Below are 26,875 nucleotides of genomic sequence, written 5' to 3' on the forward strand. Positions count from 1 at the left end.
CTCCTTTGGAATAGAAATACAGACGAATTTAAATGCAAGCTGTCCAGCCTTGAGCAGCTAGAATGGACAGCCGCAGTGAATAATGGATGGTCTGGATTTTATTTTCCAATTTCAGACTTTCCAAAATTGTAAACCCAAATCATTTCAAGTCTCTGTTTCTTTTCTTTGTTTGCAAAATGAAAAGTTTCACTTGGGGAACTAGGTTCTTTTGACTGAAATGCCATTTTTATTGGATTCATCCATTTGATTATTATTTGAAAACACTTACTGCAGGCTCTGGATGATGCTGTTTTTACTCAAACAAGACAAAAGACATAAATGCCTCCGTCACCACCCACAAGGAGGGGGTGGCCTCTTTATTCGTAATGAAGGGTTAGCTAAAAACACATCACCCAACAACTCAAGGAATGATTCAAAGTGTTGGAAAGCCAGCGCAGCTCAGTAGATTCAGTGCAGCTCAAGGAATATGTCCGTTGTCAAGAACGTCTGTTTATGAGGATTCAAGTCAACTGAGTTTTGAACATTTGGGGGTATTTATAAGATCTTCAAGTTTTAAGAGGCCTTTCTTCGCTGACATTTAAAAGCAAGGAAAGGCAGCAGAACTAGCTCCTAGTTAAACAACGTCACCTGCTTGAAGTCAGACCTCACAGCCTTACTAATGTTGACTATTCCTAATTTGTTGCTTACCTATGAAAGGTCAGAAGACTACATCAGTTAGAACACTCACCCAGAGAAGATATTTGCAAATGACATATCAGATAAAGGGCTAGTATCCAAAATCTATAAAGAACTCACCAAACTCAACAGCCAAAGAACAAAGAATCCAATCAAGAAATGGGCAGAAGACATGAACAGATATTTTTCCAAAGAAGACATCCAAATGGCCAACAGACACATGAAAAAGTGTTCAATATCGCTCGGCATCAGGGAAATCCAAATCAAAACCTCAATGAGATACCACCTCACACCAGTCAGAATGGCTAAAATTAACAAGTCAGGAAATGACAGATGTTGGCGGGGATGCGGAGAAAGGGGAACCCTCCTACACTGTTGGTGGGAATGCAAGCTGGTACAGCCACTCTGGAAAACAGTATGGAGGTTCCTCAAAAAGTTGAAAATAGAGCTACCCTATGATCCAGCAATTGCACTACTGGGTATTTACCCCCAAAGATACAAAAGTAGGGACCCGAAAGGCTACGTGCACCCCGATGTTTATAGCAGCAATGTCCACAATAGCCAAACTGTGGAAAGAGCCAAGATGTCCATCAACAGATGAATGGATAAAGAAGATGTGGTATATATATACAATGGAATATTATGCAGCCATCAAAAGGAATGAGATCTTGCCATTTGCAACGACGTGGATGGAACTGGAGGGTATTATGCTGAGCGAAATAAGTCAAACAGAGAAAGACATGTATCATATGACCTCACTGATATGAGGAATTCTTAATCTCAGGAAACAAACTGAGGGTTGCTGGAGTGGGGGGGTGGGGTGGGAGGGATGGGTTAGCTTGGTGATGGACACTGGGGAGGGTATGTGTTCTGGTAAGCGCTGTGAATTGTGCAAGACTGTTGAATCTCAGATCTGTACCTCTGAAACAAATAATGCAATATATGTTAAGAAAGAAAAAAAGAAGAAGAAGAATGTAGCAGGAGGGGAAGAATGAAGGGGGGGAAATCGGAGGGGGAGCAGAACCATGAGAGACAATGGACTCTGAAAAACAAACTGAGGGTTCTAGAGGGGAGGGGGTTGGGAGGATGGGTTAGCCTGGTGATGGGTATTGAGGAGGGCACGTTCTGCATGGAGCACTGGGTGTTATGCACAAACAATGAATCATGGAACACTATATCTAAAACTAATGATGTAATGTATGGGGATTAACATAACAATAAAAAATTTAAAAAAAAAAAAAGAACACTCACCCAGTATTTTAGTTTCCAAAGCAACATCTATTTATATTGTTTCCAAAACCTCCCTTTATTCTTTTTTGGTGGTGTCACCAGATTTGGCTATAAAAATAAAGACACTGGATTGGGATACATTGTTAATGTGTAAAACCTCGTACAACCCACATTTCTCTCAGCTACATATCTATTTTCAAATTAAAGTTTTCCTCCACTTAAAAAGAACTGTTTCGGAGGCATCCTCTGAAGGGTGTATAACGCAGCAATACTACAGGTCATTTAATTGAATGAAAAGAAATATGAGTCAGTTGCCAGCACTGGTGAGCTGGCAGGGGCAGGGACCCAGCGCTAAGGCGCCTTTGTCTGTGGGCTCAGGTAAGGCGTTCTCTGAAGACACAAATGAGATCGATTTTGCGGTGGAAGCATAGCACTAAGTGCTACTCTCGCCTCCCAAAAGGCTACTTAACATTGCTGATGACAGTCTCCTGGCTGCTGTGGCAGGGCGATTTCTCATTAGTCCTTTTCCAGAGATGTCTGGAAATGCATACACCCACAGGTGACACCAGCCCTGTCTGTTATTCCTTGATATTCAGGAAGAAAACTGTCTGGGAGCCCCATCAGGTGTCATGGTCCTAAAGGTCATTAGAGTAACCAAAGGGTTAATAGTGGAAGCAGTGAGTCAGTTAAGAAAACATGCTTGAGCACCTCCAAGTATCAAGCATGAAGTTGGGCACTGTGCTGCCAGCCATGAGCAAGGCACCATCTTCCCTGCCCTTCCCCAAAGCTTGTCAACTGATGGGAAATATAGATATTAAATAAATAATCACTCAGGGCGCCTGGGTGGCTCAGTCAGTTAAGCATCTGCCTTCGGCTCAGGTCGTGATCCTGGGGTCCTGGGATCAAGTCCCGCATCGGGCTCCCTGCTCAACGGGGAGTCTGCTTCTCCCTCTCCTTCTGCGCTCCCCTCCCCAACTTGTGCTTGCTCTTTCACGCATGCTCTCTCTCTCTCAAATAAATGAGTAAAATCTTTAAAAGTAAATAAATAAATAATCACTCATAGTCAATTACAAGATGCAAAATGCTGTAAAAGGAAAACACAGGACAGTGTGCTATCTCACATTTCCACTCAAAAACATTTTTTGAGAAGTGACTAGTCTGCAAATAAACTCTGACAGTTATGGTCAACTGATTTTCAAAAGGACGCTGAGACAGTTCAGTGGGGAGGAAAGTAGTCTTTTCAAATAGTGCAGGGACAGTAGGATATCCACTGCAAATGAGTCAAGTTAGACCCCCTACCTCTCACCAAACCTCAGAATAACCTCAAAGTGGATCATAGACCTAAATGTAAGAACTAAAACTATATAAAACTCCTAGAAGAAAACAAGATGTAAATCTTCTGGATTGGATCTGGCAATGATGTCTTAGATATGACACCAAAAGCACAAGAGACACAAAAGCACAAGAAAAACAAAATAGATAAATTGGACTTCATTAAAATTTAACACTTTGCATCTTAAAGGACACTGTCAAGAAAATGAAAAAGCCTACAGGATGGGAGAAATGATTTGCAAATCATATATGATATGGGCCTGGCATCTAGAATATATAGAGAACTATGAACAACTAGAAAGGCAACCCAATTTTTAAAAAGGGCAAAGGATCTGAATACATATTGCTTCAAAGAATATATAGAGATGGCCAATAAGCACATGAAAACATGCTCAAAATCATTAGTCATCAGGGAAACGCAAACCAAAACCGCAGTGAGATACCACTTCACGGGGACTAGCTATAATTAAAAAGACAGACAATGACCAGTGCTGAGGAGGATGTGGAGAAATTGGAACTTTATACGCTGCTGGCAGGCATGTAAAATGGTGCAGCTGCTTTGGAAAACAGTTTGGCAATTCATGGAAACATTAAAGGTCAGACTGGGCTCATGGCCCAGCAATTCTGCCTCTAGGTCTATGCCCAAGAGAAATGAAAACATACACCCACGTGGAAACTTGTACATGAAGCATTCAGAGCAGCATTACTCATCAGAGCCACAAAGTGGAAATAACCCAACTGCCCATCAGCTGAGGAATGGATAAATAAAATGTGGTGTAACTATACAATGGAGTATCATTTGGCCATAAAGAGGAATGAAGTGCTGATGAATGCTACAGGATGGAACCTTGAAAACATCATGCTCAGTGAAAGAAGCTGGTCACAAAGACCATGTATCATACGATTTCATTTATATGAGTGTGCAGAATAGCCAAATCTATACAAACAGAAAATAGATACATGGTCACCTAAGGCCGGGGATTTGGGGGAGGATGAGGAGTGACTGCTAATTGGTATGGGATTTCCTGTTGGGGTGATAAAAATGTTCTAAAATTGACTGTAGTAATGATCGCACAACTAATTGTGAATATACCAAAAACCACTGAACTAAAACAAAAACAAACAAACAAAAAGTTCTATGCACCAGAAACAGTAATTAAGTAAATAAGAAAATCTCAGATAACTCTGAGAGCTCAAGAGTAGATAACAGAATAATATTTTTAAAGGAACATTTCAGACAAAGACTCCTGCAGTTCACAAGATCCATTCCTTCCTTCCTCCGGCACACGTCAGTCTTCTCCAGACCCTAGTCCCCTTTCCTGGTATTTCACATTTCACGTTGTAAGACAAGGACGAGCAGAGTCTGTGGGAGTCAGTGACCTTCTCCCTGATTTGGAGAGATTTCCCTCGGCAGCGCCCTTCTGTCTTCTTGTGAGCTTTGGCAGCAGCTCGTGATTTCTGTCCTACCCACTCCCACCCTCATTCATGAGTCTGAAGGATGCTGGCTTTTTCAGCATCTCCAGACCAAGGGAATGCCTTGGATCTGCCCTCATGACCCATGTGAACGCCAAAATGATGTGGATGCCACATGTTATCTCTGTAGAGGAAAGACCAAACCTACTTTAAGACAATAATGCAGGGGAAGGTCGCTTCGTAGACCCTGGCCTTACTCGCTGATAGCAGAGAGAGGGACATGCTTAATGGAGTAGAACCGGCTGTGTTTGTTCAAGAATCCATGTGCGCCCCAAGTCCAGCTGATTGGCTTCCTTTTCATGTCTGCCCAACAGACATATGCCACTTCTTTTTCTTGAAGAATATACCTAAGTTTTCTAAACATTATAGTATCATGAAGTTTAAAGGCTGGGAAGGAGGAGGGAATGGGTACCTACCACATCATCCATCCCATGATAGATAAAAACTTAGGATTTTTATTAATGACAGAACCTTATTGAAAAACACACAAGAGTTGTCAAACCAACACCCCACCCTGAAAAATTAATACAAATAGTTTCTATTTAAGGTGAAGCTGCTTTAAGGATCTTTTCTAATCTATCCCACCTTCTTTCGTTATAAAAATAAAAGCCTGCATTATTTTTGTGGCAATAAAACATATCCCCTTCCCCTTGACTTGTACCCAATTCCCAGTGACCTGATGACTTGATTTAGTGGCCATTACCTGTATCTGAAGGCAGATTTTGGCCCCAAGGAGTTGCGTGCTATAAAGTTCAAATAAATTCGCTTACAAATCTCATAAAAAGAGGTGAAAATACTTTATTTCTCATCATAGATAAAGGAAAAGAAAGTACATGTAAAGATTGATTGTGATTTGTGAAGTGTTCAGTTGGTAAAAATTGGATCATTGTGGCAAAGTGTTTGACAAAGCACCTGTAAAATTCTCCAGCGTAATAAAGCAAGATTCTCTTCCCCCATTCTAGGCTATTTTTGATCGGAACCGGAAAGATGAACTGCCTCGGTTGCAACTGGAGTGGATTGATAGCATCTGCATGCCTTTGTATCAGGTAATCATGATTTGGGAGGGTCTGCGTGTCCCAACTGAGCCAAGAAAGAAGAGCGTATGTACTTTCAGAAGGTCTAGCCTTCCGATCCCCTTCCAGGGTATGGGCATTGCTAAGAACTCTGGTTGCAGTCAGTCTCTTCTCAGATTTCTGACTGTCTCCTAGGAAAAGTGATGCTAGGAGGCCGGAGACCTGAGTTGTCCTTCTAGGACATAATGTCCATGGGCCTCGATGCCCTCATCTCTAAACCAGGGTTAATCATATTTTATCTCAGTATTTCCCAAGCTGTGCCCCAGGAAACACAAGTATCCAGCCATAGCCTAATAGATATCTCTTCAAAGAGAGCTCTCAGGCCCGACAACGAGGGAACCTGAAGGTTCAGAGAGTCCTTCAGGAAAGAAACATGTTTAACCTTGATTCATTCCAAATTTCTTTGACATCTGACTGTGGGAATCTTTTTCACTTTTTTTTTTTTTAAGCAATTCTTCTTTTACTTCTATGAATATCACATGAGACACAAGAGTTCCATGAAACCATGAAACATGGTTTTCTGTCCTGGCCCCATGGTCTGGGCCACAGGGTTTTCAGAGAACCTTCCATCTTAAAACTCTGCCTCTCTCTGAGATGCGTGTGACAAATGCTGACCACTGCATTCTGAGCAAGAGGCACTATGGTTTCTGGCTCTGCCGCCTGGCGTTCGGGACCCTGCTCCTGGCAACCAGATGAGTGTCATCAGCTTTGAACGTGCACGCTCCACTTTTTGAGTGCAGATTAGGGTTGGCGTCGGTTAACACTAACAGTTTAGTGTACATCGGCTTTTAATTCTCCTACTAAGCATTTGCTTTCATGTGTAAAACCTGGCGAGTTCTTTACCCCCTACCCAGCTCAATCAGACTGAGCTGCTTTTCTAACTTCAGACTGAGAAACACACGCAGGGAAGGCAAAATCGCTTTAGTTTCTCACTCTGTGTAACTCCATTAAAAACACAGTATTGTTTTTTAAGGACTTCACAACCATTAAGTTTCAGGCTTATCTACCACTTTGTTTTCAGCACTTTTAGGAGCTGCTGAGCCTTGTCACATTACGCTAAAAAAAAAAAAAATTCTAGAATATTGTCTTGAAGATGGAAATGTAACTTTTCAGTGACTATAAACACCAAAAATAAATTCATTTCTTTGTTTTATGTTAGCCATTAAATGTAGGATAGCATAAAAATGAGACAAAGCTTTAAAATAATCTAAGGTAGATTATTTTAGTTATAATAGCACATAATGTTCTTTTGTTTAATAATGAAAGATTGGGCAAAAAAATCAGGAGTGATGTGTCCTTTATTATAAGAGGACCCTTAACTCCCTTTTCCTCCTGTCCGCTCCTCCCATCCTTGCTGCTCTGGTATCTCTCTGCATGTGCTGGGGCCCCAGGTGTCAAGCCTACAGGTGGGTCAGATGTATCTTGCTTTGCTAAATTCACCTTGACTACCCCTGTTGAATTATTTATAATTTATTCAGTTTCCTGTGCACAGTTATGCAATAAATGGGATGAATTCTTGCCATGAATAAATTCCTTTTACTGTGGGTAAAGCTTAGGAGGATGAAGACTTGTAATTGCAGGGCTGATACATTTTTGCTAGTAGTTTGCAAAGCTACTTTGGAATGGACCCAAAGTCCACACATCCTTCCTATGTGATTAGTTATAGTAAATGCTGGAAAGGATTCTCATGTGCTTTTCCATGCTAATTTCATTGTTTTGGTACTGATTCACAATTATTTGAGCTTATTTTATACTTCTTATTAAATACTTTGAAATCTTCAGGTTAAAAAGGAAGCTGCTTGAATTTAAACTGAAAATAGCACTTTCCAGAATTTAGGGAGTAATATTACCAAATCACATTATCTATCATTCCTGATTTTCCACATCTGTTTTACTTTACTACCTGTCTGTGAGGTTAGATACACCTGCTATTTTTATCCACAGAAAATTAACATACAGAAATTTTAAGTGACACTCCCACCAAGCTAGAGCTGTGTCCCACACATCTGTGGTTTCGGTTTTGGTGTAGTGGCCTTTCTACCACCCGTTCCACCTCTGCTGGATATTTCTTCCACAATCTTTTTTTATTAAACTATTGAGAGAATCTTAGCATTGTAAAGAGGAATGTGGAGGAGCTGTTTATAAAAGTTCATGTTCATTTCTGCTGTTATGTCTTCTTAGTTAACAAAGCATGAAAATCATGCTCATTTTTGAATGTCTTATCATCACTTATTTTTAAAAATAACACAGAGGGGCACCTGGGTGGCTCAGTCGGTTGAGCATCCGACTCTTGATTTTGGCTCAGGTCATGGTCTCAAGGTTGTGAGATTAAGTCCCACGTTGGACTCCGCGCTCAGCAGGGAGTCTGCTTGAGATTCTCTCTCTCCCATTCCCTCTGTCCCTCCTCCCTCCCCTCCCCCTGCTTGCTCTCTCTTTTAAAAATAATAAACAAATAAGTGAATAAATAAAAATAACAGATTTTATTTGTAAATTCTTTATAAGTCTTTGAAACCAATATTTCAAAAAGCCCTCAAACTGAAACTTTGTTGAGCAATTTTAAGTATCCTCTCTGAGAGTCCCTATTTTGTTCCATCTCACGCAGTTCCATCTCACGCAGTTCCATCTCAACACCCAGCGCTCAAGGCCTGGGGGTTGACTGTTATTTAACTGGGTAAGCTGACATTAACTGTCACGCTCCCGAAGTGAAATGGAATGCGTCAGTGGGCAGGAATCACCATTAGTGCGAAGATACAAAACCTTGACAAAACAACTCACCAAGCAAGGAACACCATTGATGTGACATAAGTCATTGAGGCAAATGTCTGCAGGAACTCAGGTTGTTGCTGAAATGCCAGTTTGGGGTTTTGAACATGAACATGCAATAATGAAGAGTCTGAGAGGATAGAAAGCAAATGGGAAAGTATGCAGGTGGCAGGCATCCCAAAAAGGGATTCATCTGAATTCTAGAGCATAGGAATCCAGGGTGGCCTTGCTAGGTCAGTCTGGGCATAGGACAAAAGGATACAGAATAGTACATATGAGACAGAGAATGTTCCTTTTCATGGCCAGGGCCCTGACCCCAAGGTGGAGCGGTTTGAGTGGCAAGAAACCCGTGTGGCACCTGAGACAAACAGATGCGGAGAGAGCTGGAATCCCTGTGGGGGGAGCAGTGTGGAGAGATGCCCTCCAGCGAGGGTGGAAGCTAACCGAAGCACTGGGGCGGAGGACTGAATGGCAGAATACGGATGGAATTTGGAAGCAGGGGTGGAGGTGCAGATGAGCAGTAGATACAAATATGGTTTTAGGACAGCTTTTTCCTTTTAATTTTTTATTTAAATTCAATTTAATTAACATATACTGTATTATTAGTTTCAGAAGTAGAATTTAGTGATTCATCAGTTGCTTACAACACCCAGTGCTCATTACAACAAGTATGCCCATCACCCACTTACCCCATCCCCCCTCCCCTCCAGCAACCCTCAGTTTGTTTCCTAGAGTTAAGGGTCTCTATGGTTTGCCTCCCTCTCTGTTTTTGTCTTATTTTATTTTTCCTTCCCTTCCCCTACTTTCATCTGTTTTGTTTCTTAAATTCCACACATGAGTGAAATCATATAGTATTTGTCTTTCTCTGACTTATTTCGCTTAGCATAATACCCTCTAGTTCCATCCACATCGTTGCAAGTGGCAAGATTTCGTTCTTTTTGATGGCTAATATTCCATTGTAGACATCTGGGCTCTTTCCATATTTTGGCTATTATAGACATTGCTGCTTTATAACATTGGGGTGCAGGTGCCCCTTTGAATCACTATGTTTGTATCCTTTGGATAAATCCCTAGTAGTACAATTTCTGTATCCTAGCGTAGCTCTATTTTTAACTTTTGAGGAACCGCCGCACTGTTTTCCAGAGTGGCTGCACCAGCTTGCATTCCCACCAACAGTGCAAGAGGGTTCCTCTTTCTCTGCATCCTCGCCAACATCTGTCATTTCCTGAGTTGTTAATTTTAGCCATTCTGACTGGTGTGAGGAGGTATCTCATTGTGGTTTTGATTTGTATTTCCCTGATGCCAAGCAATGTTGAACATTTTTTCATGTGTCTGTTGCCCATTTGTATGTCTTCTTTGGAGAAATGTCTGTTTATGTTTTTTTGTTTTTTGGGTGTTGAGTTTGATAAGTTCTTTATAGATTTTAGATACTAGCCCTTTATCTGATAAGACATTTGCAAATATCTTCTCCCATTCCGTAGGTTGCTTTTTGACTTCCTTGACTTTCACTGAGTAGATTGGTTTCACTTCATGGTTTTGGAAATGTTGTGCTTGTCAAATATGAAAATAAATCAAGCACTTTCCTTGTTCACTCCAGTTTGCTGAGTTATGTCCCTCTGAGCCAAGGGCAGATTATCACTAGTCTCAGGCGCCTGAAGGGCTACTCATTTATGTGCCTAGGTGGGAACTCCCACAAACTACATTTTGGATGCCCGCTGCATTTAAAATTGAAACTCATCTCTGAGACAACTTCAATTTCCAATCAATTAGTGCCTATGTTGAAGGAAAACCAGGCTAACTCCTCCAATCCTCCTAAAATCTATTCATTAGGAAGTTACCTAAGTAATCCAGTGATTGACTGGAAGTGACTGACTGAACGTATATAAAAATATATAAACAAAGCAGTGCATAGGGAGAAAGTGTGCAGAGAACACTCCCAGATCCATGACTAGTTACAGAGTTGGGAGATACGACACACTTGTATACATATATTTACATGTGAGTATATAATTCTCCAGAACTTGCTCATCTTTTTAATCTGATGGCTCTAAACTTTTCGTTAAAGAAAGTAGAAAATGGTCCTAACAGGCAGAGTCATGATTTATCTGTGACAGCGTTTTAATCAGGAAGCATATAGGAAGTCAAGAGTGGGCAGGGAAGCATCAGAGCGTGTGCCCCAAGAGAAGACTAAAGCCTGGTTAGTTAGCTCTGTCCTAGCAGGGTATCTTGAAGGAACACATTGACATCTGATTCCTGTGCTTTCTGCTGTCTTTGCACCCTGCTGGGGATCCATTAGCCTGCTGCTCAACATCTTCAGAGGGAGAAAAAATAGAAAGAAAGAAAGAAGAAAAAGAAAAAAAAAGACACCATCAAACTTTGAAGTCATTGCTGCACCAGCCTTAGGGATAAACAGAAAACCTGATGTGGCAGCGTCACACTGAGCCTCTCTTTGCAACAGCAAGCGACGTTTCTGCCCTTTGTTTTCATTCGCGACTTAAGCGACTTAATCAAACCTCAATGTACCTAGAATTTCAATGATGCACAGAGGCGTTATAAATCTTCTGTTGTTAAGGGTTGAGGGATTTAATTTTTATTATGAACATAATCAGATTTTCAGCCCATCCCAAACAGGTTCTTGATTTGAGGGTGGCTTTTTTCACAGATATTGCCGAAGGGCTTGACCTGGACAGGATCTAGCCAGAATAATTCCCTGTCTCCACCTCCATTTTCCTGCAGAAAAATTCTGCAAGAGTATTGCCTCTTTATAAAAATGCCGTGGGGTTCCTGCAACAGGAAGACCTTCTGATGTTCTGATTACAGTAGCTTTTGACTTTTTTTCTGCCTTCAGTTGTAGTCATTGTTTTGGAAAATACATTCACTTGATGCAATTATTAATAAGCTCTCTGAAAGAAGGGAGAAAAGAATCTTTAAAATATAATTAAAATTGTCAAGACTGGGAATTAGAATTGATAAATTGGAAAAGAGGATGTAAAGTGCTAAGACATTTTTTCTGGACTTTTTAAAAAGTTCTTTAAAACAATTTAATATTCCCCAGATGGCTCATGCCTTGTGTCTAATTTTTTAAAAAAGAACAAGTTGGGCGCCTGGGTGGCTCAGTTGGTTAAGCGACTGCCTTCGGCTCAGGTCATGATCCTGGAGTCCCTGGATCGAGTCCCGCATCGGGCTCCCTGCTTGGCGGGGAGTCTGCTTCTCCCTCTGACCCTCCCCCTTCTCATGTGCTCTCTCTCTCTCATTCTCTCTCTCTCAAATAAATAAATAAAATCTTTAAAAAAAAAATAAGTAATGAGCTATGGAGTGACTAGTTAGAATGTAATATCATCTCCTCTTAAAAATCTACAAGGAATAGAATGTGGATACAGAGAAGAATGATTTCATCAGGTACTTTTTAAAAAAAGGACACCACCCAAATCAGTTTTCTATAAATGTTTTTCTACAATATTTAGTATTCTTGTAGATGAGAGGAAGAAATAGTTGGGGCTAATTTCTTACTTGTGTTTACAAGGAATGACAGCATGTGTAATTCAAAAAACTCAAGAAAGAAAAAGAGAGAAATAACTTCCTACAGTCTCTAATTTATCCATCTGGCTCCACCTTTTCCTAGTGATGGGTGGGGGAGGGGAGGAAGTCAGGGACTGGTACTTAAACTTGACAATTAAAATATCATAATTTTTTCTGGTTAAAACAAGTCTTTGGGAGGGACTGAAATGGGAATAGTTCCCAACCGGAGCTATTTCTTCTCCCCAGCTGCCATCTGGGGCCAGGGAAGCTCACCTATCCTTGTGATCTCGTCAGGTGCTTCTCTTGTCCAGTGCTCAGCTCCTATGGGCCACCCATGAACTCCCAGCTCCTTTCTCCTCACCCTGCGGTCCACACAGCTTCCTCTGTCCTTTCTAATAAGCTGCCGGAGGGCAATGCCAACTTGTTCTGGGAAAATTCTGTCATTTTCCTGAATTAAGCCTTGAGATTCAAGAGACAAGCTCTCCCGTGACCCCCCCCCCAGGCTTTGTCCCCCAAGAAACAGGGAGCCAAGACACTCACTTCTCATTTTCCCTTTCTCACCACCAACCCCTCTTTCTGTCTCTCTCATTCCCTCTTTCTCTCCTCTCTCTTTCCCCCTCCCCTGCCCCTGCCCTCATCTCTGGCCCCGACAGTGGAAAGTTTTTTTACTTCTTTTTTCTTGTCTGATGGGAACTACCCTTATATGGTCTCCGCTGTGCTGTCTGCACTAGAGCTTTGTGGTCAGACTGGATGATCTGGCTTAGCCAGATTTGGTTCTTAATAGGTAAAGGAGAATTCTGGGATTTCAACACCTCCTCTCTCACCACACAAAGCTGGCTTTCAGGGTTATAGTCTCTCAACGCTGAATGATGACAGCTTGCTGTTCCTGAGGGGAACCACCATTTGCCTGCAGGAGGGGAGCCTACTGAGTTAATGGGTGCAGAGCCACAGGCGGGACGAATCAAGCAGAACAAAAACACATGGGTTTAATATTTTCCAAATATTGTCCTTGTCACATATATTATACCTAAAGCTGAGTGCTGATAGTAAAACCTGTTTACTTCAAAATTTTCCATGTCCAATCAGTCAGCTACGAATGGCAGAGAAATGTGAACATTTGAAAGTGCCAGTTTTAGGTAGTTTCAAAAACACCCCTCTGCAGCTGTCCTCCGAACTTTTGCCAGTGATCTTCCTTTAAAAAAACTGGATCATGGCGCCCCTGCTTAAAAACCTTGGGTGACTGGTGGCGCCTGGGTGGCTCAGTCGTTAAGCGTCTGCCTTCGGCTTAGGTCATGATCCCAGGGTCCTGGGATCGAGCCCCGCATCGGGCTCCCTGCTCTGCGGGAAGCCTGCTTCTCCCTCTCCCACTCCCCCTGCTTGTGTTCTCTCTCTCGCTGTGTATCTCTCTCTGTCAAATAAATAAACAAAATCTTTAAAAAAAAATAAAAAAAAACCTTGGGTGACTGCCACCATCTGTAAGATCCCTTCTGGATCCCTCACTTTGGAGTTTCAGGGCCACCTTTTCTGAGGCCCCCTGCCTCTTGGCTTCCTCTGCTGGCGCCCTACCTGCTTCCTGAGCCAGGCACCCTTTGTCCCAAAGCACAGGACTCCCAGCCCTTTTGTCCCTCTTCCCTTGCCTTTTCTGTGCTCCCTCCCGCTCCTTTCTCCTGGAAAACCTTTACTCCCCCTCGATATTTCTACGGCACTCCGTCTGTCTCATCAGAACCACACATAACACCTCGTATTGTGAGTGGTTGGCTGGCTGGCTCCCTTCCCCAGGAGACTAGTTTCTGGGGACCATCATATTCCTGGTACCTAGCACAGGGCCTAGCACATTCGAACCACTCAGTGAATGTTTGTGGAACAAATGAATGAAGAAACGGAGGAATGTATGATGGGTGCAGCACCACAGAATTAATTACAAGCAGCGGAACATGTGAAGTAGGGTTTATAACATCACGTTAAATTATCATCTGTAAATATATAAAACCTTTCATCAGAGTGTGCACTGTTCTATTCCTGCCCATAATCCGAAGTATATGGCCTATGATATCTTTTTAGAAAGTGGTTTAGTTCTCATCATGGTTGAATTGGCCCTTAATTCTAATATAAAAAGGCCAGTTTATAGCCATGAATTTTTCAGGGCTTTGACTTTTTCAACTAGGAAATACGTGAAATTTTCTTTTATCCAGCATTGGCAGAAAATATGGTCTTCTAGTTATTTTAATATTCATGTTAATAGAGAGCATATATATATGGATTTCAAGAGAGCACATATATATATGGATTTCAAGAACTTATGTTGTGCATTGTATACATGTGATTTCAACATATATTGAGTCATATGCAAATTATATGCAAATTATAACACAATAAAACATGCTAAATTTGTTATGATTAAAATGTAATCTTTCTTTGACTTAGAAGACTTTTCAGATCCTACATTTCCTAACAGTTACCACTACTGCAAGCATCAGGTAATCGTGTGCTGTGTAGAGGGAAGTGCTGAACGGCAGGCAGGGCTTACTAACAGAGCAGCTGTTAGTTCAAGTTCAAGTTCACATGGCTGCCTGCCTCGAGCATGGTATGTGTCAGGTGAAGGCATCTCACACCCTTGGCTACATCTCGGAGTTCCTCCTGAATACCTGATGTGCCAGGATGTTTGATTTTAGAGAGAATTTTCCACCTCCAAAAATGAGTTTGACTTGATAAAGCAACCAGCTCTGTGTACATTTTCTTGTGAATAAAATGGACTTCAATTTGTCTCATTCCATGCAACTCTTAAAAGAAAAAAACTGTTCTTTATACAGTAGCACTTAATCTATTCTTATTCATGTGCATTTTATGAGTTCAAAACTGCCATGCTGAATCCATATTAAAATGCTGGAATCTGGTTAAAAAAAAAAAGATAATATATTCCCTCATAAGGCTTTTGAAGGTAGAATTTAAGATAAGATCTACTTTTCCTTATCAGGCTGACCAGCATAAATAACTCTTTTTGAAAGTGTTTCTGCTTGAGAATCATGAAGCTAAAACTGACTTAACTGAAGTCCATAGAAGGCCTGGAATGTTGTCGTACGTTGCTTCCCAGCGCCTCTAGAAAGCGTATTTTAAAAGCTGATTTACCTCTTTTTCATGGCTCTATCTTCTTTGAATCTCTTCAGAAAAAGAGGAAAAGAGAGAGGAAGAGCAGGAAGGCAGAAGAGAGAGAGAGAAGGAAAATTGCATTTTTCCACCAGGAAATGAATCAAGGCCTCTTTTAAAGATTGTTTTTAGCACTGTAAGTGCCTCTCCGAAATTTCTGCAATTTAATGTGCATTTAGAAGGTCAGCATTGCTTGAGCTCGTGGGAAGTGAAGCATGAGATAAACATAAAGCATTCTTTTTTTTTTTAAGATTTTATTTATTTATTTGACAGAGAGACACAGCGAGAGAGGGAACACAAGCAGGGGGAGTGGGAGAGGGAGAAGCAGGTTTCCCGCAGAGCAGGGAGCCCGATGCGGGGCTCGATCCCAGGACCTGGGATCATGACCTGAGCTGAAGGCAGATGCTTAACGACTGAGCCACCCAGGTGCCCCAACATAAAGCATTCTTATTATGCTATTGCCAAACAGAATCTTCTGTACTACTCGAAATGTTTCCTGAGAGAATTCAAGGAGGCACTATCTGGATGCCTAGCCATCACAACTCTTATATTTAATTATCTGAGCTGCAGCCATAAAAATATGAAATAAATCACTCAAGACACATCGCCTCATCTAGCAAGCAGATGCTAGATGGCCATGTGACCAGAGAGAGCCAGGCTCTCAACGTCATGCACCAAACAATATGGCAGCCCAACGGTTGACTTTGTTAGCCAGGATCTAAAACGAAGTTAAAGACTTCTATCAGAGGGGCGCCTGGGTGGCTCAGATGGTTAAGCATCTGCCTTCGGCTCAGGTCGTGATCCCAGGGTCCTGGGATGGAGCCCCGCATCGGGCTCCCCGCTTGGCGAGGAGCCTGCTTCTCCCTCTCCCTCTGCTGTCCCCCCTGCTTGTGTTCCCTCTCTCGCTCTCTCTGTCAAATAAATAAATAAAATCTTAAAAAAAAAAAAAAAAAAGACTTCTATCAGCCTGAGCACTCGGAAAAGAAGTTCAGTATTAGAGTCCTGACAGACATGGGGTATCCTTATGCACATTGTTTAAGAAAGCAGACATTTATTGAATACTGACTGCGTTTACAGACACAGTTTAATTTGACTCAATTGTGAAAGAAGAAAATACTTCATTCTGGATCCTATAATGTCTAACGGTCTAAGTTTAACATATGAGGAAAGCGAAACCTACAGAAGCTAATGGACTTAATTCGAGTGAAGCAGTTAATACAGAATAGAGCCAGAAGTTCAAATCCAAGTCCTCTCTGTCTTCATCTGCTGCTTTTTCTCACTATACTGCCCTGAGGAAGTAAAAAGTGATTCCATTCTGACCAGTAGTGCTCTACCTTTGTAAACCTCCCATTTATAAGATAAAACCCTGAATCCTTCAGAGGGGAGGATACAGGGACCAGAGTAGAGATTCCGGGGAGAGTAATTCCTAGAAGGCCAAATGGGCTAATGGATTCTGTTTAGCTGGTTACTATAGAAAATTCTCTCAGAAATACATTATGTTAAGCTGTTCTTGACCTAACACTTTCACTTGCAAAGTGGGTTGACATTGTCAATAAAAGATGGCAGGCTGGCCTCACTAGTTTATCTCCTCATCCTTCTGAGACTTCCATTAATATAATACTAAAGGAATTTTTTAAAAGGTATACACTTTCTTGGGTATTGAAAAGAGGGTGAAAAATTTTTGAGGAACGTGATAGAAAAAAAACCTAGATTTCCTTGAACAGACTGTTAGTATAAGTAAGGATGTTAAGGACTCCACTAGCGAAGACTCGGAAGGAAATAAGGAACACAGTAGAGAAAACATATTGCCTTCCAGAATACTTGAATCATTAAGAGCAGGTTGTTAGGAGAAGTAAGGACCTCACATTCTCTTCTTCCTGTGGTGCCCCTTTATGCTACTGTCCACACATAAACACGAATTTACCCAGAGACACTAGTGTATTCTGCTTTGGTCACGTAACATAACGTCCTAACACGTATCCACATTCCTATCATAACCTTCATGTATCCTTTGAAACAGCAGCCTGGTATTCCAATCAGTTGACTTGTCATAATTTATTCAGTCATTACCTATTTTCTTTTACTTTTTGCTAAAAGAGGTAATTCTGAAATGAGCACCTTTTATTTTATTGACTTATTTAACACTATTAAGCGTGATTCAAAATAATGAAGTTGTATTTCTTTAAAAACAACAGCAACAAACTCTCAAGGACAACAGAATGTGAGAGGACATAAGATCTCCTCAAATATTAAAAGTTGGCAAGGAACTAACATCCCAGAACGTCTGCAGATGGAAGTGAGCTGATCTGTCTTTCAGAAGGAACTCCTGAGAGGCTCAGGACTCGGAGGGGCCAAGTACCCCCAAGAGGGCGTATATTAGTTTTCTAGGGCTGTCTCACAAAGTACAGCAAACTGGGTGGCTTACAACAACAGAAATCTATTGTCTCACAGTTCTGGAGGCTAGATGTCCAAAATCAAGGTGTGGCAGGGTTGATACCTTCTGGAGGTTCTGAGAGAGAACCTGTTCCATGCCTTTCTCTTAGCTTCTGGTGGTTACCGGAAATCCTTGGTATTACTTGGCTTCTGGATGCATCACTCCAATTTCTGCCTCTGTCTTCGTGTGACATTCTCCCCCCGTGTCTGTGTGTCCCTGTGTCTTCCCATGGGCTTCTTATAAGGATACCAGCCATTGGATTTAGGGCTCATCCAATCCAATATGACTTCATCTTAACCTGATTACATCTGCGAAGATCCTATTTCCAAATAAGCTCACATCCCAGGTACCAGGGTGAGGACTTTAGCATATCTTGGCGGGGGCAGGGGGGGCACAATTTGATCCACAACAACGAGGTGGCGGCATAAGCCTGGAAATAAGCAGAAAGGTTAGAAGCCGGTAAGTGGAGTCTCACTACGCACACGGCCAAGGTAAACCCACCTCTGTCACTGCTGCCAAGCCAGGAGACCAGGGAGCTCTTCCCGCAGAGCACTCATCGGGAGAATTCGGGGCTCAAATTAAGTGTGTGGAATGACTGGCTGGACCCCCAGGTGCCCTCCTACCCTGCACCCAGGATGCCAACAGCCAGACATCCCCAGGAGCAGAAAAGTGGCCTCAGAGAAAGGATCCGCACGTACTTGTCCTTGGGACGCTCTCAGTGAGAGTCAGCTCCCCGCAGGATGCCCCCCAGCGGCCGCGCGCAGCCAGGGACAGCTTCTGCCCTTCTCCGGCGGCCACACTGCCTGGGAGCTGTCTTGGGTGCCTTGCACTTGAACTGTGCAAACGGAGAAGGGCCACAGGCTGTTTCAGGAGAGCCTCCACTACGAAGGTGTGGAAGCAAATCAAAAACAACGAAGGGAAAATGGAATTCAGAGGATACAGTAAATACAAAAAACAAAAGACAACTTTGAAAAAACCTGATATCATCAATAAGCCCAGAAACACGTTATAAAACAAGACCAGGTGCCGGTTATTATTTTCTCATTGCCACATCATGATTTTTCTCCTTCCTCTGGGTCCTCTGTCCCCACTCAGACCTTGTCACGCTCAGCAGCCCCTGGTGAGTTTCACGGCCTCAGTCCCATCCGCCAAAGCAACACGGGAGTTATCTTCCGAAAGCAAATTTGACCGTGGGTCCTTCAGACCCTCCCTCCCCGTTACTGGAGGGAAAAGTCTAAGCTGGGGTTTGACCTTCCTCTGCTCACCTTCTCTCCCTCCTTGCTCCGTCCCCTCTGCTCTTGAGGTAACTGGCCACCTGCCATTTCCCAAACTGCTACTCCACCGACGTGACACATACACACACGCGCGCGTGCACGCTCGCACACCGTGCCTTTGCACATGGCTCGCACTGCCCGCCCTACCTCTCCCTCTTCTCCCCCAGCAAATCCTACTCTTCCTTGAGGAATCTGCTCAGATGACAGGCTCCGGGTAAAAGCTCAGTTTTCTCCCAGCAGGTAGAGACCGCAGCCTCAGGGCCCCTTTGCATTTTCCTTTACTAGCACGTTACACTTATTTGCATTCATCGTCTCTGTTGCCCAGCTGCAATGCCCCCCACACACTATGCCACCGGCCTCCAGGGAGACCCCACGGGACGGCCTCGGCAGCACAGCCTGCGGTGGGGCGGGGGGCGCAGAAACGGGGAACCGGGAGGAGTGGGTTCCGCGGTGCCGCTGGGAAGCTCTGGCGTCCCCTCCGCACCTTGTGCTTTCCGCGTGCCCTGAAATAGCCCACCATTCCCGAGGTGCCCTGTGGCGGGCGTTAGCAGCTCTGTCTTTATTTCACGGCTCAGAAAGCAGGGAGGTTATACTTGCTGTTCACAATCGCCCCGGTGAATCGGGGGGAGTTTCAGCCTACCAGCCGCTGCCTCCTACAAGCAAAGGGAGGGATAAACCACAGAACCATGAAATAACAGAAAAGGAAGAGTAATTCTCCAAGTCCTTGCCTTCCTATGTCGTCTATAATCTTAGTGCCACAGATGCTCTGAATGGCCAAAAACTAAATAGGAAAGGAGAAAGAGAGCAACAGAGACCTACAGAGGAGAATGAGACAGAGGAATACAGAAAGGAGACCTAAGACGGCCAGTAGGGGCTGAGTGCTTTTATAAGCATCCTTTCAAATCCGCCCTCCACACTCATAAAACCTAAATCTTGCTACCCTCGGACTTTTTTTCTTTTTTAAGATTTTATTTATTTATTTGACAGAGAGAGAGAGAGAGAGAGAGCACAAGCAGGGGGAGGGGCAGAGGGAGATGCAGACTCCCCACTGAGCAGGGAGCCCGATGCAGGGCTCCATCCCAACACCCTGGGATCATGACCTGAGCCCAAGGCACATGCTTAACCAACTGAGCCACCAAGGAGCCACTCCTTAGACTTTTTATGGTGATCACCACAAGCTTGTAGGTTGGACTAAAAGTAACGCCACTTTGCTACGTTTTTAAAGTCTTTGGCCTTACAAAGTGACTCTCTTCTTGGAGCAAAGGGAAATGACGATAGTTAATAACAATCTTTCCAAGAGTCTGAACCAAGGGAGAGGAGGCTCATGGAAATGCATACATACATGTGAGTTGTCATTATTACTATCATTAATATGGCCCCTAAGCTTCAGTAGCTGGTGTTGTAAATTTGAGTAACTGCCAAACTGCCTAGCTTACTAAGATGTTGTAAGTCTATAATAACATTCCTGAGCACTTACTATGTGCCAGGCACCAGTCTGACTTTCCGAACATTATCTGATATAATCCTCTTCACAATAGCAAGCCAGGTACCACTATTATCCCCCTTTTCCAGATGTGAAAGCTGAGGCTGGAGAGTTTCTCTATCTTGCCCAAGAAGACGCAACTATTAGGTGACAGAGCTTAGATTCTTTCTGCTTCCAAATCTGGGCTCCTGCTGCCACCTGAGTGTGTGAGTGTGTGTGTGTGTTTGTGTGTGTGTGTGTGTGTAGGCCTTAACGTGCCACAAACCTCACATCCTCAGTGGGTCACTATACACGGAGACAACATGCTGTTGTGATACGAAGATTCTTGACAAGAAGTGAGCTTATAAATAATCTGTAGGTCGGGAAAGCGGAAACCTGAAAGGTCACTCGTGACCCGACTTAATAGTGGCAAAGCTGGTTTACAACCCAAGGCTTTCGACCTTCAGTGATGGTTTGTCCCAATACACCCTGCCATCTATGGGGAAAATTCGAAACATATAATCTCAGAGTTTTCAAGGCTCTCCTGAAGGGACGAAATTTGAAAAGGAAGTCTACACGAGTAGTGATGCCGATTTCCAGCAAGCAGAAAGCAGATCGAACCAGGGAGTTTGTTTTGAAGGACAGCATGGTGAACCAAGATGCCTCGGAGAACGGGGGAAATGGAATGAAAAGTCAGCAAACAAGGTAGAAAAGACAGCCCTGAGAGGGCCTGAGAAACTGAACAGAAAATCTGAAGGAAGATAAATGGATAATTTAACAGCCATTCAGTTTTTAAGAAAGACAAAGAACAAGCTACATTGCATCAGAAAAGGCCTAGAAATGATGATGGATGGGGCCCTTCAAATGAGTGGTGAACACAACAGAACCACAGTTGCCTGCCCAATTCCCAGCTGAGGGCAAATTTGAGGAACTAAATAAGGATATGAGACTGATACGGATTGAAGAGTTTTTCAAAATCTATTTAATGGCCAGGCAGGGGACATTGATCGCTTCTCAGAGGAAATGTTTAGGATCAATGAGGTAGTCGGCCCTTATTTGTGATGTGGGTGGCTGAGTGGGCTGGGGGAGGGAGTTATAACGTATACATAACAGTATCGCCACGTACTTTAACGTACTGAAATAATTCTTGAATTATGGTGGTGAAACACTAAATTATTTCGATCTTCATGAACTAAGCATTTCTTTTCTTTATCCTTATATCTGTAAACCTTCTTTCACTATTAACAATCAGGTAGATGACTTGTTATTTAATAATTCTCACACGTGATCGAAGATTGCTAGTTCCTTTATTGGTTCATGATAAAATTTTTAAATATCTTACTGTTAAATACTTTATACACATCCAGTGAACAGAATTCAAAAGGCACAAAAGTATTAGAGAAAAGTGATCCTTCCATGCTTTTTCACACTTGATGTATTTTTGAGATTTTCCTCTTCCAGTGCCCAGACAGCAGCTGCTTCCATCTTTTTGATGGCCATAGGGTATTAGATTTTAAAGATGAAGAATAAAATATTTAACCAATAATTAACTAATTATTAAGGACACCAATGTCATGTCTCATAGTTTGCTACTGTAAATGCATTCTTCACACTTTATTTATAGGATAAATACTTTATTTGTAGGATAAATACACAAAAGAATTATTGGCCATTTGGCATACAGGCATTTGAAATCTTGATAGGTATTGCCAACTTTCCCTCTGTGGAGTGTGTACCAATTTATATTCTCACCAGCAATATGTGAGGTGCCCCTCTCTCCACACCCTTACCAACACACTAGGTTATCAAACTTCTTGAATTGTGCCAGTATGATAGGATAAAATCTATCTCATTATAGTTTTCATTTGCATTTTCCATATCATAAATGAGTCTAATCATATTTTTAGTATAGACGTGTTAGGAGCAATTTGTATTTTTTTCTGTAAACTCTTCATATTTTTGCCATTTTTCTATTAAGCTGGTGGTCTTTTTGATTTGTAGGCGCTCACTATATATTAAAGAAATAGACCTTTATCTGTAGCAAAGGTGGCAAATATTTTCCCCAGGTTGTCATTTACCTTTTCCCTTTGTTTATGCTGTACAGAAATATATCGATTTTATGTAGTCAAATTCATGACTCTTTTGTGGCTTCTGGATTTCATGTCATGCATAGAATGATTTTCCCATTGCAAAAGATAACATTTAAGAATTTTTCTCAGAACATCTTTTAGTATTTTATGGTTTCTTTTTTTTCTTTATATTTGTACCTCTGATTCATCTGGCTGTACTTTATTTTGTTGGATGTGAAGTATGAGGTCAGAATCCCACTTTAGGTTTTCAGATGGTTCCCCAGTTTTCCCATCAGCTTTTGACTAGTCTTTTTCCTTAGGATTTAAAAAGTCACCTCTATCATAGGCTAAATTTCTTTAAATTTAATTCTATTCTTAGTCTTTCTATTCTGCTCTATCAATCTGTCCACCTCGTCATACTACCTTAATTAATGTCTTTTATAATATATTTAATGATAAGCCTAGTTCATCTTCAGCATTACTCTTGCAGTATTTTTCTAAGGATGCATGTTTATCTTTCCAGGTGAGCTTTAGAATTTAGTTCAAAAACAAATCTAGTTTGTCATTTTATTGGGATGCTTATTTAATTTTAAATGGTCAGTGTTTGGAAGGCAAATGACTGTAAAACTTCCCAACATTGAAAGATAGAAAATCGTTGCCCCTTAGGAAGTTTCTATTCATAACATCCTGATGTTCCCATCCTTAAACTGCATTTCAGTAATGTAATAAAAAATATCCAGGGTCGTGGTCCTGCTGTCCCCATACCATATCTTAGCCTTGGGGGAAGTTAGCAATGTAACTAAAGAAAAGCCACAATAGCATGCCCTCAACCAGGTCTTAAAGTGACCAGCTTGGCCTCTTTCTTTGGACAAAGAGAAGGCCAGCTAATGAACATCCTCCTCATATACCCAGTGGTGTGTGCAAAATATTCCTTTTCTTGTCTTCCTATTCTTTCTCTCCAAACTCTCACTTTCTTCATTATCTTATAAAATTAAGAAGAAGAAGGTTCTCTTACCATACAGAGAGAAACCACCAAGTACTAGAGGATTTTTGTCCCAAGGATCTTGGATTTCTCACGGGTGCTTTGGATCTGGTGCTCTGTAGATGTGGGACATTGGGGTGCACAGGCTTTGAGGGCTCCTTCTTGTCTCAAACCTGAGCCTGTGTGGTACTGAGCATGAGGACCACCTATAAAGCCTCACAAGAAATGTTCCATAATCATTTGCATGGTGCTCACTAAGCGGTTCATCAGTACCAATAATTAGTGTTTTGACTCTTCTGAAATGCTCAAATATAGGCTGAAAAATCGAAGAGCAAAATGTTAGTGGAGTATTCTAGAATCCTTTCTTGAAGGCTCCATAGCACCTTTCTCAGAACACCATTCACGCCAAAGGCATGGAATTGCAATTCCATATTTTTACAGAGGTACCCTATCCATTCTGTTTGGGGAAGCTTAGGATTCAAGGTACATGAGAAGTCCACACAGAATGCCTGTAGCTCAACAAACTAAAAATGTTTAAATGGTCCTTCTTACACATTGAACTTGGCCAAAATAATCGAGTCTATATATTTCTATAAAATCGCAGATGGCCCAGTTTTACCGGAAAACATCCCGGTGCATGGAGGGGAGGACTGTTACCATGTGGCTGAGCTTTAGTTACATGTTCCAGCCACCTCTGGTGTGAAGTCCCATTCATCAGAGGCTGTGGCTTCTGGGTCAGCAACCATTCCTTCCAAGTCAGGTGTTGCCTACACAATGAACGTGATTGATTAGCTACCAATATGTTCTAAAAACCCAACCAACAGGATAACTTAGGACAGTATCCTAGAGGGGCTCATTATAACAGAAGAGGCGGTTCTCCTTGTTCCCATTTACACAAGCTATCTTTGGGCCTGCCTGTTATTTACTACTTAAAACCCTTGTTTTATTTTCCCAGGGCAGGATAGAGTAGATGAGTCACAGATAAAAGATTCACTGTCCGCACCTAATGTTTGGGAGATGGTGTTTCTACATTACTCAGGGAGGCGGTCTCCGTCCTGTGGGTTTGTCCTGAAACAGTGTCCCAGGCCCCAGAACAAAAGAGTCACTCCACTCGCCTGACACTGCAGTTAGGTGGGAGAGATACCTGTCATTACCAGCATCCCAGTGAGATCCCTTCCACGGGCTTTGTACTCAGGCAGGCCACGACTGACATTCCAGCTCTGCTGTATTTTAACCATGTTCACTCTGGTGCCTTTGACTTCATTTCCCCCAGTCTAAGGTTCCTCATCTGTCAGAACGGGATGAACAATACCAATCTGCCAGCACCATTGCAGGGTTTCGTCCGCTCAAATACGGAGAGATCCTCGAATGGAGCCTGGAACATGGGACATATTCAGTACTCAGTAGTGAGTTCATTATGGCAAGACGGGTTTTCCTGTCTGTCACGGCAGGCAGATGGCAGCCCACGGAATTGACTCAGCCCACAGACCTGTTTCATTCAGTTGAACGCTGTTTTTAAAACTGTAAACGGTCCAGTTTCCCGGAGGCCCCACCATTGCCAGCTGTCTCGTGCAGCTTATTTCATGCATTAACTGTCCCGGCCTGTCCTTGTAGACATTTGAGGGTTTTTTGTTTGTTTGTTTTGTTTTTTGAGTTTAAGACTCTTGCCCTCTATGATGGAAGTAACAATGCTGTTTATCCCAAGAGAGACAAAAATTCCTGCCTCATGAATTCAGAATGTTAATGTCATTTGTAAGTATCATTTTCCACAGAGGAATCCCTTGAGCGTATAAATAAAGTAAGCAAAACACATAACCTGAGAGGTCGGAAGGGAATGGAAATGGAAAGAAAAGAGGGAGAGAAGATGGGTATCAAGCATTTTAGCATCTTCACTTCTATAGGCATCTGCTTCACACCTCAGAAAGAAAAGGCTCTCTTCCTAAGTTATTACTAGTACTATCATTAGCTTTCAGGCTATTAGACATTGATGCTACAAACATCAGTGTTATAACCTGGCTAGACTATGCCCTTAGGATTCTGATTATAGGTCTGAATGACTCTTCCATTGGATTCTAATGAGCTCGCGTGCCCTCATAATAAGCATTACCTCCATGGCTTTATCATCTTTATTGCTGTTCAGGTAACTGCCTCACATTATTTAGATTTTAAGATCTCAAGTATCACTAAAAGATTTCAGAAAGATCTGACGATACGTTTTGGCATTTGCAAAATTTGGACTCAGCCAAGCTGTTACTGCACATGTATAGAAAAATAGTTTTCTCAAATGGAGAAAGCATCTCACCCGATATGACAAACATGGGGTAATAGTGAACTCCCACTAAAGAGAAAGTAACAGCTCATTGCTGTTTGTCCTTTCTGTCAGAGCTCACCTGGTCTACAGGGAAAATCCAAGCTGCATGGATGGCAACTCCCGATTCCTTTGAGTATTCCTTCGTTGGAAGCTGAAATTCCACAGGCCTGCTGACTTTGCCACCAGAGGGAATTGGCGTACACCATTAGCACTTTCTGAGTCCCCATAACATGGCAGGCCAAGAATGAGCAACCTTTTAAAGAGTCTGTTCGGTAGACTCCTGGGATTCAAGGAGAAGGGAGAGAACTGCTAGCTGATCTCTGACCCTCACTAATTTGGTAAAGAGCACTGCCCAGTGAGTGTCAGCAGCAACTTTGTGTGCTGAGGAAGCTGAGACTTCCTTATGGGAGCCACCAGTTCAAAGTCTGGTGGCGGGGGGGGGGGGGGGGGGGGGGGCGGGAGGTTCAAGCTCAAGTAATTCTGGGGGTGACAGAGAAAAACAAATGACAACAGCAAAAGACTATTTGGAGCTCAGAAACTCACCCAGATCAGTCTGAGCAGAAATGGGAATTGATTGGCTCAAGTAACTGGGGAGCTGAGAGGCACATGTGGCTGGTGGCACAGAGCTAGAGCCGGGGGATTCAAAAGATACCATAAGATGTGTCCCCTTTCCTCTGCCTCCTACATATGTTTTGGCTTCATTCTCAACCAGGCTTTCCTCACACATCCTGACAGCTCTAATGTCACATGTCTATTATAGGTATTATCACACCAAAAGAAGCATGAAAAGGAAAACCTTATTTCTAGCAGTTCCAGGTAAAACTTAGAGAGAGCTCTGATTGCCTTAGCTTGGGCCACAACCCTATTCCTACACCAATTAATGAGGCACTCCTGTTAGTCAGGCCTGAATTATGTGCATACTCAGAGCACACAGAATGGATTTTATTATCAGAGGAACAGTAAAGGTTCTGTCTCTTACAGTTCACTTATAACCTGCTGTCATAAAAAGTTAACTCATAATTCCACAGTGCAAGGAATCAACTAGAATTCTCTGACACCTGCACAGTTCAACAGAAAATAGAGACCTACAACATGACATCAGTTCTCTCAATTAGATATTGCATGCAGCTGCTA

General features: G+C 42.4%; 1 protein-coding gene across 1 annotated transcript in view; it reads left to right on the forward strand.

Moving 5' to 3' along the window:
* Positions 1–26,875, forward strand: part of PDE11A (phosphodiesterase 11A) — a 382,098-nt gene that overhangs the window by 347,033 nt on the left and 8,190 nt on the right. The window contains exon 19 of the mRNA XM_032407415.1: positions 5,673–5,756. Within this exon, the coding sequence (XP_032263306.1) occupies positions 5,673–5,756 (84 nt within the window). The remainder of the gene's footprint in view (positions 1–5,672; positions 5,757–26,875) is intronic.

The sequence above is a fragment of the Phoca vitulina genome, unplaced genomic scaffold (genome assembly GCF_004348235.1).
Source record: "Phoca vitulina isolate PV1807 unplaced genomic scaffold, GSC_HSeal_1.0 scaffold1, whole genome shotgun sequence".
In the NCBI taxonomy this organism is placed as follows: domain Eukaryota; kingdom Metazoa; phylum Chordata; class Mammalia; order Carnivora; family Phocidae; genus Phoca; species Phoca vitulina.